Raw genomic sequence first — 16,912 nt, 5'->3', positions numbered from 1 at the left:
CCTACTTCACAGGGTTTTGTAAGGGTCAGTTAATCAATGGTGTGTGAAAAACAGGACATTTAGTGCATATTATTATTGTTTCCACTAAAAAATATCAATTGGAGCAATGCTTCTCAGATGTAGGTATTTTCCACTGGAAATCAATCTTTTAAAACTTCATAAACAGTACATAAAATTGTCCATATTGTCCTTCTCACAGCTGTAAACATGCTTTCTGAGACTTCTGTGCCTGGTGTTAAAAACCTGCCAGATTTTTAGGACTCTTACAGCAATATATTGCCCTTGATCTGTAGGCACAGTTCTAATTAATGTCAGTGAGAGTCCTGCACCTTCTGAGGGCAGTATTTGGCCTTAAACATCAATTGGGGGGGGGACACCCACATTTTTGTGGCATTGTTTAACACTCAAAATCAGTTATATTTCAAAGCCCTGATGACATACAGCTCTGCCACACAGGGATAAATTCATTAATGATTTTGTGATGCTCAGACACTACAGTGATGGGGCAGCATAAGTGACTAGATAGAAAGAGAGGTCAGAGTTAGTTGACAGTGGTGATTTGGCTACAACCCCCTCTTAACCTATGACACACTGCTTAATTCTGGCCACCACATTTTAAATTTTGCAGGTCCTATTGAATATTTCTATCTAACAGCCCCACAGTGTGTCTGGAACTTTTTCTGAATGATAGAGAGGTCATTCAAATACTGTTCTCCTGTAAATCAGTTTTTCTCCTCCTGTTTCTTTCCCCTAGATTCTGCACCACCTTTTATACCTTTATTTATATTTGTGTGTGTCTATGAGCGAGGAAGTGTCAGTGAACATGGTGGATGGATTACCAGACATTAATCAGTCGAAGGATTCAGATGAATATCATAAATCTTGAGAGCAAAGTTCAAGCAGTTTATAATAGCATCTCAACCCTGAGATAGATTTATTAAATTGGTAATCCCTTTTTAATAATATACAGTCAAGATTTAACATTGTTATGATGAGAGAACCATTTTTAAAATTCTCTGACATAGGAACATTTCAATTATATGTTTGCTGACACTAGAGAAGTTGATCTGCCATGTTCTATCAAGAGTGCTCCCAAAGCACTACAGCTCCACTGGACTTTCATTTCCTGTTCCCAGTACTCTCTTTTCGTAAAATCTTACTCCACTGCAGATATTGCCATGGGGGGAAATATCATACAAGCCAGACTCTACATTTTGAGACCACTCCCTCTCTTGGGCCAATGAGTCTGCGGCCTCGGTCATTCCCTAAAATCCTAGGGGAAGCCCTGTAAACAACACACATTTCACTCAAGGGAATCTTTTACCATTTCAGCATCTTATAATGAAATTTGGAGAAGTAGAGGCTGCAAGACTAATGGCCAAATCTTGCAGCCCTCACTTAAGTCAATGGGAGCTTTGCCTAAGGAAGGCCAGGTTGCAGACTGCTTGATTGTATGCCTGAGGAAGAAGTAATTTAAGAGCTACCTTGTTTCCTTTTATACAGAGAATTTTGACACAAAGAAGAATGAGCTAACAAGACAGGGATTTATGGACTTGAATCTCATGGAGGCCAATGACCGTGAAGGGGATCCTAGTGACCTCTGGGTCACTTTACTGTTACTGGGCTACAATAAAGCACTGGAAATGACAGCGGTATGATTGTTGTGTATCAAAAATACACAACTTCCCATATAACTTGTTGCATGTTTAACAGCAACACTGCTTCTGTCCTTCATAAATTGATTTCAGTGGGCCAGCAATTCAGCTCAAAAGGTTTCCACTGTGCATTTCAGGTCTGGCAGTCTATTCCCTGGGCTAGCACTGTTGAGGGGGACAGCGGAGGACGCAGAGATCGGAGCTGCTGCAGTGACAACCCTCAGTGTTTAAAGAGAGAACTAGACTATCTTGCAGAGGCTGGATACCAGTATTTTACAGGGCCAGTTAGAGAAGGGGACTAGGGACCAGGGCCGGCTCCAAGCACCAGCGTTCTAAGCAGATGCTTGGGGTGGCAGTTAGAAAGGGGCGGCAGTGTTTCCATGTTGGTGGCAATTCAGCAGCAGCTCCTGTGTTCTGCCAGCCGTGGCGGCAAATCAGCAGCAGTTTCTCCCTTTTGCCGGCCGCGGCGGCAGTTTTTTCACTGCTTCGGGCAGCAAAAACTGTAGAGCCGGCCCTGCTAGGGACATACCTGCTGGAGGGCTTGGTGTGACCTGCTGGGGAGAAGCAGTTCAGTTCTCGGTGAGGTGGTGGGTGGGAAGATAGAGGCAGAAAATTGTGGCCTGTCCAGCAGGGCTCTCGCTGTCCAAGCTCTGAATCTGGTTTCCAACATGGCCTGGCTAACTAGGAAAGAATCCCACCCCTAGTCCAAACCACAAGGGAAGCCAAAAAGCATCTGTGTGTTGCTGTGGAAAGCATCCCTTAAAAACAAATAAATGGCTGCCACTTGTATTCATTCCAAAATTAGCCATGAAGGTGTCAGGTGCAGAATGAGGCATCAAGGATGGAAGCAGGGGATGTGGGAGGGTGTTTGCACTGAGCAGGACAAGGAGAATCTACCCACAGGTGAAAACAATAACAAATACACCTTTCAGGTAATGTGTTTTTACATGGACTCAGAGGTCAAACTCTCTAGACAGGATTAACTAGCTATTTTAGGGTTTTTACTGCTGCCTCTCACCATAGTGTCATAGCAAAGTAATCTGTGTCTATTGTAGGATCAGGAATTCTCTTCCCCATGCACCCATGTGCCAAAGTGGCATTGAGGTTGGTTTTAAAGGCCCACTCTTTCTTACCACTGTGTCAACAGAAGATGTTTTCAAAGGGTAACTCTAACAAAGGATTGGGGAAGAAAAGCAAAGCTAGAAAGACACAAAAAACCCTCCATCAAATATTCAGGAAAGTCCAGTATTTATATCTTGTTCCCAAGAAAAGCTGGTTTTTTACCACCCCGTGATCATTTTCTTTTCTTTGTTTACTTTCTCTTAAACCAAAGCAACTCAGGGCCATGAGACTATGTAATTGCCAAAAAAACCCAATCCCATTCTGTGCACATGAAACAAAAATATACTAACACAAAAACACTGATGTAGTAGTGTTTTGGGATTTGGGAGGCTAGAATTAGCCATTCTCGTATCAATGAGAAGATTTAAAAAATTAGCAAATGATTGTGAGCAATTTCTCACTGGGTTACACTTCACCACTTGTCCTACAAAATATCCCTAACAAAGCTGGAAAGATGTGATGCTCTGTCTTTCTGCAGTTTGGACACTAGAGAGAGCTGTTCTCTAACAAAGAAGGTTCTCTGCCTTGCACAACTGTGGTTTGTGGTTAGAAGCTTTGTTTCCCAAAGGATAAGTACAAACTATATATTGTATGCTTGAACCGTTTGCTTCAATAGCACATATAATTTAACCCCTCGGTTCCTGAATGACCCTTTCAGCAGCACTTTCAACAGCAACTACAGTAGAACCTCAGAGTTACAAACACCAGAGTTACGAACTGATGAGTCAACCACACACCTTCTCTGGAACCGGAAGAACACAAACAGGCAGCAGCAGAGACCAAAAGAAAAAGCAAAGTACAGTACTGTGTTAAATGTAAACTGCTAAAAAAATAAAGGGAAAGCGGCATTTTTCTTCTGCCTAGTAAAGTTTCAAAGCTGTATTAAGTCAATGTTCAGCTGTAAACTTTTGAAAGAACAACCGTAACGTTTGGGTTCAGAGTTACAAACATTTCAGAGTTGAGAACAATTCCTGAGGTGTTCGTAACTCTGAGGTTCTACTGTATAAAGTAAAAATGGCAGTAAAAATGTGTTGGTGCTAACAGGCAGCAGATCCTGATGGTCATTTGAAAAGCAGATGTACTCTTACTGTACTCCTACTAAAAGTAACAGAAAATCTCATCTCCTTGTTGGCACGCATACTAATCCTAACCAACAAAATGGAAGTGCAAGGAGTGTTTCCTGTCACAAAATTTCAACTATTTTAAATCTGCATGCAAAAACCACTCATTTGAATGGCAAGAGTTTGCCAAAATACTGAAGAGGAAAGGGTTCTTTCTGGTGCTCAAATACCCTAGTACTTCATCTTCGGTGCCTGATGCATGTTGTGATCTGAGAAGATGAATGGTACAGTATATTTGACTGCATCAAGGCTTGCACGATCAGTGATGGCTGTGTGCTGTGTTGATTTATCCTAATCTCTGAATTACCAAGAAAGGTTACAAAGAACAGGAGATCTAGAGTTTTCTAAATCTATTTTTTTATACCCAATGGTGCACATATATTTGGATAATTCTGCAGCAGAGCATCTGTGAAAACAGAGCTGGGGATAAAAATCCGAGGAATAATTTCAGCATAAAGTAACAAGAACTAAACAATATGCTGTATTTTTCTTCTATAACAGGCATGCCCTTTTGTCATTAACATCTGTGCAGAAAAGTGCAAACCCAGAATTAAAGCCATTTATCTGGAAGAAGGCAGCAGGCAACTTAACAGGGCAATTTGCAAGTCTGTTGTTAACAAAGGAGATGCCAAAGTACTGGATAGCGGTGAAAGTATAATTGTCTATACCTACAAAAGTGATACACGGATCACTTCTGTTATTGAAAATAAGGTATTGTGTGATATTTCTCTTATGCACATTACACAAAATAATTTACATGCTAATGTACATCATTGTTGTTACTCCCTTCTCATTAAGCTTTCTATAGTAACATTTTTTGATCTATAGATTCTGTACCTACTTAATAAAAAAAAGCCCCTTTTTTAAGGGATTGATCCAAAGTCCATTGAAAACAATGGGAGTTTGTCCATCTACTCCAATGGACATTGGATCGGGCCTAAAGAAAACATTCATTTACTAAAGTAATTTTCCCTCTGCTGATACTCACACCTTCTTTTAGAGTAACAGCCGTGTTAGTCTGTATTTGCAAAAAGAAAAGGAATACTTGTGGCACCTTAGAGACTAACCAATTTATTTGAGCATAAGCTTTCGTGAGCTACAGCTCACTTCATCGGCTGCACACCTTCTTGTCAGCAGTTTGAAATGGGCCACACTGATTGCATTGGCCTCGGTAGCACGACAGAAGTTATTTTCCCTCCCTTGGTATTCACCCCTTCTTGTCAGCTGTTGAGAATAGGCCACTTCCACCTTAATTGAATTGGCTCGTTAGCACTGACCCCCCACTTGGTAAGGCAACTCCCATCTTTTCATGTGCTATGATATATATTCTGCTTACTGTATTTTTCACTCCATGCATCTGATGAAGTGGATTTTAGCCCACGAAAACTTATGCCCAAATAAATTTGTTAGTCTCTAAGGTGCCACAAGGACTCCTCGTTATTCATTTACTAAGAAGATGTAGGGTATTTGCATACTGTTTCGTCAGCTGAATTCCTATCTGTATTTACAAAGGCATTGCAATTTTGTAGTATAAAAGATTAGCAACATTATGTCTTCATGATTAGAACTGATCAGGAATTTTTCAATAAAGAGTTTTTGTCACTGGAAAATGCTGATCAGTTCAAAGCAAAACTGTTCCCAGAAAAGGATCAGTTTCTACAAATTTTGCATTTAGAAAAAATGTTGTATCCTAAGAGTAAACAGTGATATGCACAGATTTTGGTTTTAGGGCCTTATTATGGATGAAGCATTAAACTATTAGCTTTAAAGGTATCTTTTTTCTGTATCCTCCAGCCAGAGTCGGATTAGGGGTTTGGGGGGGTCCTGGGCCAGAGCAAGTGGGAGCCCCACCCCACCCCACCCCTTTCGCCTGCAGTCCCCCCTGCACACACACCCCTGGTGCTCCTGCCGGGAAGCTGGGGTCAGGACTTGGGGACTTCCCCCGCCCGCCCGGGACTCCTGCCAGGGAGCAGGGTCAGGGCACGGGGCTTGCCCTACTCCACCCATCTGGCACTCCTGCCTGAGAACAGGATTGGGGCGCAGGGACTTCCCCCGCCCACCTGGCACTCCAGCTGGGGAGCGAGGGCTTCCCCCACTCTCTGGTAGGAGTGCCGGGCAGGCGGCACGGGTCAGGGCATGGGGCCACCCCAATTGGCCAAGGCCCATGACAAGTATAATGGAAATAATGTTTTTAATTATATGCTAGTATAATTAATATGCTAGTAAGTAAGGGATCGATTCTGTCTGGCCCTTCCCATTAGCGATAGGTGGAGTAAAAGGCCTATCTCACATCTTTCTGTGGTCTGTGTCAGAGCTTGGCAGATTTTCTGTCCCTGCACACACAGCCACAAAGGGCATAGAGAGTTGGTGGAGCCATGGTTGTTGCCTGCCCATTTATGCCTTAAAATCAACTCTGTTATGAGGTCATAGCCTGTAATTTGAAATAAAAATTTACTAAATATTTCCTGCACCTGTTTCCATGTCCACATGTTATTCGCACATAGTACAGAATACTTTCTCTATGAACCATCTTCATCTCGCTTCCCATGTAGAAATGTAGACACCTCCCAAAGAAAAGATCAGGACATAATAATAATAGTAATAATGAAAAGATAAACACAGAGTGCTGTTTCTGTTTTTACAGCCTCAGGATATTTCAAACATAATTATATTTGCATTCTAATCTACATAGACCTTTTGTAGTGTGAGAATCACAGACAGCACTTCTGCCAATCCTTATCTTTATAGAGTCGTAGGTAGCCTTTAAGTAGGAGGAGGAGGCTGCTGTCTGATATAATCGTATTCCTATTCCCTTTCACAATAAGGAGCAGTAATTGTTTGTTAGCATTCTTCTAAGAATCTCTAGCATTTCTCAATGCCCACGTTAAATCCAAATTTATCTAAACATGAGTGAATGATGATACACACTAGCATGTCTTTAATTTAAGTCTTGCTTTCCAGTTTGAAATAGTTACTTTGATTGTTTTTCTGAGAGCATGTAACATGTTAGATCAGCAATATGGGTCCAGTCTGGGCTATTTTGTATAGCAATAAGTAGCATGTTGAATATACCAGCTTTGCACTGGGCCAGTTGATGATTAGGCCCAACCCATAGGGGCTTTGTAATTTGATTGCTATCCACAGAAAAGCTTAAAGTTTCTTCTTATCCATAAGCTTTCCTATGTAGATTTTGACCATCTCTACTCCCCACTGGGATGCAGAGGTTACAGAGGAGGGCAGGAGAGAGAGTTGGAGATGAGGTCTTACAAGTTATGGGTTACCTCTCCCCATTCTCAGGGTGGAGTGGGGAGGGATCTTCAGCCTGGTTGACTGACAACTCCATTCCAGAGTCATTCACTGGAAGTCAGGAGCAGCATGGCCTGTTCAGTCAGACCCAACCGCACTGTTGCTCCAGTGTCCAAAAGTCACTGTGTCCCTGACACAGTGCCTTGACTGTCAGAGGTGGCATTTGGGGTCGTAATCCTCCCCCTGTGGAGTTGGACAGTCACTTAGCCTCTACCCAGAAGTGGGGGCCTGCTCTCCCCGGGTTTGCAAACATTCCTGTCTTTGGAGCTAAGTGGCACCACAGAGCTCCTTGAGGTTCTGTGCGGTGGTTGGGCCATAGCATCCATTTATTAAAAACCAGTTGGACTGACTGTCTCCTGTTTTATTATTGGGTCGTATTTCATTCTCAGAAGTGTGTGCACAGCTTCAGTGAGTGCCATGGACACACACATCAAAGGGCAGGATTTAGCTCATTATTTAAACTGTTTTATTTACATTAATTTTGTTGAATATTTAAGAATTATTTCATATGAAGGCAAGTTGTATTTTGGAAGAGATTGTTTGTAATGAATCCATGATCTGCAGATAATGAACATAATTACCACAAATCTGTGTGTGTCTGTCTGTCTCTCTCTCACACACACACACACTCCAACTCTCTCTCTGTCTTTGACTTGTATCTTGCTCCTTCAACTCCCAAATCAGTCCTCTACTGCTTGAGCTAGAGATCTCCTGTAGTACATCCAATATCTTGGATATAGGGCTGGCACCAAAGCATAGCATTGTTTACTCATGTATGCCAAACAAGTACATTGTGCACCAAATTCTCTGGTGTGAATTGGTAGAGCTTCAATGAAGTTAGGGCCTGTGCCAGTTTACACTAGCAGAGAATCCAGCACTGTGGGTAAAATTTTCAAAAGCAACTGTGTCGCATAGGAGCTCAGATCCCATTGACTTTTAATCAGACTTGAGGTCCTAAGTGACACAGGCACTTTTGAAAAAGGACTTAGGTCCCAGGTTACTTAGGTGCATTTTAAAATTTTGCCCTACATATTTAAAACTTTCCATCCCATTATAATAGCAATTTCAGATGAAATAACCAGCATCATTAAGTTGTTTTATAAGAAGCAGCCATTTAATCATGAAGACTAATGAGACCTCTAACATTTTTCCACTTACAGTCTGAAAACAAAGTGGTTATTCATGTCAACAATGAGCAGAGTAAGAACTGTGTAAATAACAGGGGACTCAACATTTTTGCTGTTGAAGTGGCACCAAAATCCATGATGGTAATGTTATTATTTCCCTAATTTAAAATCCTAGTAAAAATATCATATGTGACACTTTTAGAGTTTGTTTTTGCAAATCTTTCTGTATTAATACTGAGTATGTGGACATGAAGCAAAAGGAGAAATGTCCATCTACATGAGAAATGTAGTTAAGATGATGGGCCTGATTTTCAAAATTGTGCACCTACCTTGCATGTGCAGGTATTTTCGAGTGCAGATGACCAGATAAATGTATAACTAGCCAGTTTTTGCATGCAAATGTCTGATTCACTTGCCCTTTCACTGTAATTGTACATACTAATTATGAATACCTTTCAGCATTCACTCCTATTTAAAAAGCAAGCCCCTATGTCAATAAAAGAGAGTTGTCATAGCAGATTGGTCACCAATTAATAAATATTGTAAATGCTAATGCAAATCTAACAGACTTATTTTCAAAGCAGGAGATGTTTTGCCTGTATGAACCGTCAATTATAATGACTATACTTCTTAAATGATTAGTGTAAATTAAATTATGTTTTATTATGTGTGTTGTTGCAGTAGAGTGATGTATGTTCGTTATACTATTGTTAAAGAGAGACAGTTAACCTAACATCCATATGCTGCAAATGAATAATGTTGTTTATATTATTAGTGACACCTTAGATTATTAAAAATGAAAAACTTAAAAATCCAATTTACTGTAACTAGGCAGTTTCACTTTCAGATTTACTTCTAACACCTGCAGTGGCATGTTTATTTGTTTGCAGTGGCATTATCATCTTAGGTTTCTTTTTAAAAGAAGCAGCTCTTAACTTAAATTTGGCCCAAAATTAAAATGTTTTCTCTTCATCTGATGCATTCCATGATCATGAAGCACAGACTTAATGTGTGCTTTAACTAGTCTCACACAAAAATACGTGTATATGATGTATGTTATGAACAATATAATTTCCAACAGGCAGACTTTTAAAAAAAATGTAATTTATGGACAGTGCTTAAGCCAATTGGCAATTTGATTGGCTGACTCCCATTCTAGAAGTTGTACTGTTTTTAGTAAAAGTTGAAATAAATATACAAGTTAAAATAACCTACTCTTTGTAGTGCAAAAAGTGCAGTGTCTCTCTTTCAAATGCAGCTCATTCAAATGATATTACTCTGTATTTCGTCATTATCCAACCTATGGCCCCAATCCTGGCATGTGCAGGATTGGGGTTATTCTAACACTGCTGCTGCTACCTTTGATCAGATAGAGGAGGCTCCATGCTGCAAGGTGTTTTATTACCTTAATTTTCCACTGGAATCCATGAGAATTGTAGGCTTAGAGCCCCTTGAAGGATTTTACCCATAATGTAGTTAAATGCAGTAATAATACCTATCATTACACAACTTCAGTTTTGCATCAGCTAACTTTTCCAATATGGGTATTAGAAATGAAATGATTAATGTTTTCTAGATGGCATTTTAAGTAGTAAATGTTCACTTGGGTAGGAATTAAGGAAAGAATGGTAACTAAAGATAGTTCATTATATTGTCCCTCTTTTTACATGCAGGTTTGTCAGCATGTGATGCCTTTGAAAGAGCAAGAAGAATGGATATATAATTGTGTGCATTCTCTCGTACCTTAAACACCACGTTTAGAAAAAAGTCCACTCTTGGAACTACTAAAACAAGAACTAAATCAGGATTGTCCTGTGATTAATAGATAAATTGATTAATCTTGTCCACTTCAGAACCAAGACTGATACAGATCATTTATTTCAGATCTATGCTTTGCTCCCATGATTTCAGCTATTCAAGCCAATGAATCACAAGGCCTGACTTCAATCCTATCCAGTCCCTCAGATCTGACTGCCAGATATGGCTTTTTGTGACTGGAAAGCCTGCAGCCACAAGCCCCCGCACGCACTCTGCCGATTTGAGGGAATTTGAAATATATATGCTTTCCCTTGTTGGATGGGAAGACAGCCTTAAAAGCATAAATCAGGGTTAAAAGGAATAATCATCTGCAGAAAGAACACACACACTTTTTACATAAAATGAATCATTTATGTTTTGAATGTATCCCAAAGAACCAGCTTGCTACACCCTCTCTCACATCCTTAGCTGGTCCTGGGCATAATGGTAAACAGGAGTCATTGACATGTAGTGGAAGTGCAAGTTATGATTTCTCAGCTGTGCCTCACAAATGCCAAGGCTGGCTCAGCCAGCAGTCTTTCCTATAGCTTTCTGTGCAGTCCTACATATGCAACTGTCTCTCCATCCAACTGCTCTCTCCTTTTGGATATCTCACCACTATCCCAAACTCCTTGTGTCAAAAACTGAGCTTCTCTCTCTCCTCTTTGCCTCATTGGTACCACTGACACCTTCACTCCATCCATGTCACGCCACTTCTAATTTTGATGTCAGTTTTGACTCCTCTCCTTTATATCCAGGTTTTTCGCATACCCAATTTCTTCTTCCTCTATATCTCTAAAATCTGTCCCTTCCTGTCGCTGACACTGTGTTAAAAATCTGACCAGTTATCTTTTACCCTAATTAATGTAACTTCCACCTCCAGGCTTCTCTCCTCTCTACTCTATCCAGAATCCTGCAACTAAAATCCTCCTCTCTCTTGAGCTAACACTCCGTTGAATCCCTTCACTGGCTTCCACACCTTCCACAGCTCAGACTCCCTGTACTCCACTTTCAGTGCTATGCTTCTCCACTCCTGCCTTTGTCTCTGCTCCGATTCCCAGCTGCACCCCTTCCACACACTCTGCTCAGTTCTTTCTTCTTCGAGCTTCCTTTTAGTCTCCTACTTCCCACATGGACGTCATGCCTTTTTTTCATGTTCCAGTCTGTGTACGCCTACACTACAAAGACTATACCAACAAAGCGGTGTAGCCGTAGCTATGCCAGTAGAGCCCTGTAGCGTAGATGCAGCTTACACTAACAGAAGGGATTTTTCTGTCCAAACTCCACCTCCCCAAATGACGGTAGCTACATCAATGGAAGCACTCTTCTGTCAGCATAGCTGTGCCTACACTGGGGATTAGGCCCTTCTTCCTCCAGGGCCTCTGACAGACTCTCTTTATTATGAAGAACATTTGCTTTCCTAACAGAACAAATGCGTAGTTATTCCTATGCAGTCTCTTTCTGAAAAATTACTAGTGTGCAGAGTGAGCCATACCGGAGGAATGTTGAAAGTTGTATAGAATTATGTAATCATGTGTATTCCTCTCTCACTTTCACCACTTCTACACTCTTGACTTTATTATGCAGCTGGCCAACATAGCTATGTTGAGCTACCTTTTAAGTGTAGGCCAGGCTGTATTTCATATAGCTTCCGCTTTTTTGTGTGCCAGATGCCATCCCTTTGCTCTTTCTTATGCTGCCCTCTTCCCACCCACACCTGATCCTTAGCTGTTTGCGTTGCGTTTAATTGACATGATCAGAAACTTCTTGAGGCAGGTCCTTGTTTTCCAACATGGCTGTAAAACTGGCACCACAATCATCATAATGCGTATTTCCATTTTTGGTGCTGTACGCTTTGCAATTAAAATATGAAGCCTTTTACATTTGTGACGTCGTTTCTCTACATTTGGTGTGTGTGTGTGTAAAGCAGATTCCATGCTACAAATACTGCTGTGCTCAGTAATAAGAACAGAAGATTGCAATATATCGTTTATAAAATATTGCGGCCAAGGCGCTGCATTCAGTTGATTTCATCTGCCTTAGTGGTTACGCTTGGAAATATTGAAAAGGAGCCATCCCTTATAATTACACTATTGTGTTTCTACAAAGACTGGGTTCTGTAAAGACGGTAGTGCAATTTGAAAACCTGTGCTGCTTTTCCATCTGTTTGTAAATGCTTCCCTGAGGAAGAGCTTGGTATCTCAATTGGGCCTAGGGGCTCTTGGGGTTTAATATGCACATTTGTGGTTTTGATTATGTGTGGGACTGTTATCTTAGGTCTGGTCTACATGACAGACCTATGTTGGTATAACTACATTGTCGGGTGTGAAGAATCCACATCCCTGAGCAACATAGTTATACCAACCGTAACCCCCCGTGTAGACAAAGCTTCTCCTAGGACATAGCTACTGCCTCTTAGGGAGGTGGATTAACTATGTCGATGGCGTGAGAGCATCTTCACTTAAGTGCTACAGCAGTGCAGCTGCACCGATGCAGCATTTTAATTGTAGACGTGCCCTAAGAAATATTGACGTGCCTTGGAAATATTAAGAGCTGGGACTCTTGATTTTATTTTTCCGATCTATCAGTGATTTTATTTTTCCCCTTTAGTGTTTGATGCTGTTAGTACTTAACTTACACTTGCTCTAACTGATTAAGCCACTGCTTGTTTTTTTATTCCTTTACATTTTAATAAAAAATCTGGCTATAAAGTGTCACAGTCAAGCTCCAGCTGCTGGACACTTACAAAACTGTTGAATATGGGGCCCAACTTGCTGGACCAGTGTGCTTTTAAGCTCCCCTTTGTCACTGGGTGAGCTCCAGCCACTGTCTCACACTTCAGCCTCTCTGGCACACTTCCTTGGTGTAAAAAAAAAACCCCAAGGAGTACTTGTGGCACCTTAGAGACTAACAAATTTATTTGGGCATAAGCTTTCGTGGGGTAAAACCCACTTCATTGGATGCATACAGTGGAAAATACAGTAAGAAGATATATATACACAGAGAACATGAAAAAATGGGTGTTGCCATACACACTGTAAAGGGACCAATCAATTAAGGTGGGCTATTATCAGCAGGAGAAAAAAAAACTTTTGTAGTGATAATCAGGATGGCCCATTTCAAACAGATGACAAGAAGGTGTGAGTAACAGTAGGGGGGAAATTAGCATGGGGAAATAGTTTTTACTTTGTGTAATGACCCATCCACTCCCAGTCTTTATTTAAGCCTAATTTAATGATGTCCAGTTTGCAAATTAATTCCAATTCTGCAGTTTCTTGTTGGAGTCTGTTTTTGAAGGTTTTTTGTTGGAGAATTGCGACTTTTAGGTATGAAATTGAGTGACCAGGGAAGTTGAAGTGTTCTCCGAATGGTTTTTGAATGTTATAATTCTTGATGTCTATTTGTGTCCATTTATTCTTTTGCGTAGAGATTGTCCAGTTTGGCCAATGTACATGGCAGAGGGGCATTGTTGGCACATGATGGCATATATCACATTGGTAGATGTGCAGGTGAACGAGCCTCTGATATTGTGGCTGATGTGATTAGGTCCTATGATGGTGTCCCTTGAATAGATATGTAGACAGAGTTGGCAACGGGCTTTGTTGCAAGGATAGGTTCCTGGGTTAGTGTTTTTGTTGTGTGGTGTGTGGTTGTTGGTGAGTATTTGCTTCAGGTTGGGGGGCTGTCTGTAGGAAAGGACTGGCCTGTCTCCCAAGATCTATAAGAGTGATGGGATAGGTTCTATTCAGGATAGGTTGTAGATCGTTGATGATGCGTTGGAGAGGTTTTAGTTGGCGGCTGAAGGTGACGGCTATTGGCGTTCTCTTTTTTTGTTTGTTGGGCCTGTCCTGGAGTAAGTAACTTCTGGGTACTCTTGTGGCTCTGTCAATCTGTTTCTTCACTTCAGCAGGTGAGTATTGTAGTTGTAAAAACACTTGATAGAGATCTTCTAGGTGTTTGTCTCTGTCTGATGGGTTGGAGCAAATGTGGTTGTATCGTAGAGCTTGGCTGTAGACAGTGGATCGTGTGATGTGGTCTGGATGAAAGCTGGAGGCGTGTAGGTAAGTATAGTGGTCAGTAGGTTTCCGGTATAGGGTGGTGTTTATGTGGCCATCGCTTATTAGCATGGTAGTGTCCAGAAAGTGGATCTCTTGTGTGGACTAGTCCAGGCTGAGATTGATGGTGGGATGGAAATTGTTGAAATCATGGTGGAATTCCTCAAGGGCTTCTTTTCCATGGGTCCAGATGATAAAGATGTCAACAATGTAGCGTAAGTAGAGTAGGGGCGTTAGTGGACAAACGCTGAGGAAGCCTTGTTTTAAGTCAGCCATAAAAATGTTGGCATACTGTGGGGCCATGCGGGTACCCATAGCAGTGCCGCTGATTTGAAGGTACACATTGTCCCCAAATGTGAAATAGTTATGGGTGAGGACAAAATCACAAAGTTCAGTCTCCAGGTTTGCCATGATATTATTGGGGATAATGTTCCTGATGGCTTGTAGTCCATTTTTGTGTGGAATGTTGGTGTAGAGGGCTTCTACATCCATAGTGGCTAGGATGGTGTTTTCAGGAAGATCACCGATGGATTGTAGTTTCCTCAGGAAGTCAGTGTTGTCTCGAAGATAGCTAGGAGCGCTGGTAGCATAGGGCCTGAGGAGGGACTCTACATAGCCAGACAGTGCCTGAGATAATGGGGCACCCAGGATTTCCAGGTTTATGGATCTTGGGTAGCAGATAGAGTACCCCTGGTCGGGGTTCTAGGGGTGTGTCTGTGCAGATTTGTTCCTGTGCTTTTTCAGGGAGTTTCTTGAGCAAATGCTGTAGTTTCTTTTGATAACCCTCAGTGGGATCAGAGGGTAATGGCTTGTAGAAAGTGGTGTTGGAGAGCTGCCTGGCAGCCTCTCGTTCATATTCCAACCTATTCATGATGACGACAGCATCTCCTTTGTCAGCCTTTTTGATTATGATGTCAGAGTTGTTTCTGAGGCTGTGGATGGCGTTGTGTTCTGCATGGCTGAGGTTACGGGGCAAGTGATGCTGCTCTTCCACAATTTCAGCCCATGCACGTCAGCGGAAGCACTCTATGTAGAAGTCCAGTCTGTTGTTTCAACCTTCAGGAGGAGTCCACGCAGAATCCTTCTTTTTGTAGTGTTGGTAGGAAGGTTTCTGTGGGTCAGTGTGCTGTTCAGAGGTGTGTTGGAAATATTCCTTGTGTCACAGACGTCGGAAGTAGGATTCCAGGTCACCACAGAACTGTCTCATGTTCATGGGGGTGGAGGGGCAGAAGGAGACTATATCCCTTCTGAAACTTGAATCACATAGCTCAGCTACTGTAGGCCCTCAGGATCAAGCCAGACCCCCGAAGACATCCCAGTAGCTTAAAAACAGCCACTCCCAGAGATCCCTCCTTGTGGGCACTCTGATTTATCGTTTACCCCTTCAGGGATACATGGTACTTGAAGTAAATAGGCACTGATTGTGCATAGGGTTTCTAACATAATTACTCTTCCTTCAAACAGCATAAGAGATATACAGATCTAAGCAAAACAAACACCTATATGCCATTCCTTGCCTCAGTTTCCTCACCACTCTTGAGTGTTTTTCAGGATTTGGGTCAGTGTCCTTTCAGGGTTCCAGGTTCCCCTCATCATTAGTCCTCCAGGTCTGGCACCTCTTCCAAATCATGGAGTCTCTCTCTCTCTCTCTCTCTGGTTCCCTGCAGTCAGTGACAGTGTCCTTCACCTCTGGCTGGCTGCAGTCAAAAAGGTTCCCTTACTCATGATACATGCCCCCCCTTTGTCACTCTCCCTTGAACTTCTCCACCTTTGCATTTTTAAACACCTGCACTAACACCTGATTTCTTTGTTCCCCTTCTGGGGATTTTCCATTCCCCCCAAATCCCCCTCCCAGCAGATCACCCAGAGGTGAAAGTAAGCCGTTACGCCCCAGTACGGTGTACTGGTAAGAGCCGGTGCGCCGTACCAGGACCGGCTTTCCCAGACGGCAATTTAAAGCCACTACCACAGCTGGAGCCCCGGGCCCTTTAAGTCTTCCGGTTAAGGTCATGTCTCTTCCAGCTGAGGCCACGCTCCCTGCTCAGGACTCTGGCATACCGGTAAGTCCTGTAACTTACTTTCACCCCTGAGACCACCTGTAATGATGACTGCATTCTTCCGATTTAGGCACCCTCCCCCTTATCACACTCATTTTCCTTCCAGTCATTAACAACTTCTTTTGTTTGTTCTGTAGCTTCTTCCAGACAGGGGGATACATGATAGGCCCTTATCAGCCTATGTCTGATTTGCTACATATAGAGTATTGGAGTTATCCATAGAGTTCACAAAATCATCCATAATTCATAGGTTTTGTCACATAAGGTCATAAAGAAATAAGCCCTGTAAGAAAGATAAAGGCTTTTCTCTGCGTTCTTAGCTGCTGACTTTAACCAACTGTCCTCAGGGTGAGCTGGAATAAAGAAGCTGGATGTGACACCCAGAAACAAGCTGAAACAGAAATTGCACAAAAAATTCTGAAGCTGTCGGACATTTTGTCTATTGCAGTTTTTATAGTTATGCTAAGTGTCAACATAAAGAACTGTGACACCAGTGACTGGCTTCTTAAAAGGCGTCTGTTTAAATTTATGTGACCTTGTCTAACTGGGTAGCAAGTAGTCTTGAAAAGCTATATTTATCCACCAGCAACTCTTGTACTCTGACTTATTCTGCGGTAACTGTATATTAGGCAGGGAAAGGTCAGTTCTGAAATGAGAGCACTGTTACAGGAC

General features: G+C 41.9%; 1 protein-coding gene across 1 annotated transcript in view; it reads left to right on the top strand.

The window, feature by feature from the left end:
* The window catches only part of EFCAB7 (EF-hand calcium binding domain 7), a 38,094-nt gene extending 26,080 nt beyond the window's left edge, over nucleotides 1-12,014 (top strand). The window contains exons 11-14 of the mRNA XM_073357452.1: nucleotides 1,504-1,652; nucleotides 4,400-4,609; nucleotides 8,365-8,472; nucleotides 10,005-12,014. Of these exons, the coding sequence (XP_073213553.1) occupies nucleotides 1,504-1,652; nucleotides 4,400-4,609; nucleotides 8,365-8,472; nucleotides 10,005-10,079 (542 nt within the window). The 3' untranslated portion in view covers nucleotides 10,080-12,014. The remainder of the gene's footprint in view (nucleotides 1-1,503; nucleotides 1,653-4,399; nucleotides 4,610-8,364; nucleotides 8,473-10,004) is intronic.
* Nucleotides 12,015-16,912: the final 4,898 nt, after the last annotated feature.

The sequence above is a fragment of the Lepidochelys kempii genome, chromosome 8 (genome assembly GCF_965140265.1).
Source record: "Lepidochelys kempii isolate rLepKem1 chromosome 8, rLepKem1.hap2, whole genome shotgun sequence".
Taxonomy (NCBI): domain Eukaryota; kingdom Metazoa; phylum Chordata; order Testudines; family Cheloniidae; genus Lepidochelys; species Lepidochelys kempii.
This window is presented reverse-complemented; position numbering and strand designations above follow the sequence as displayed.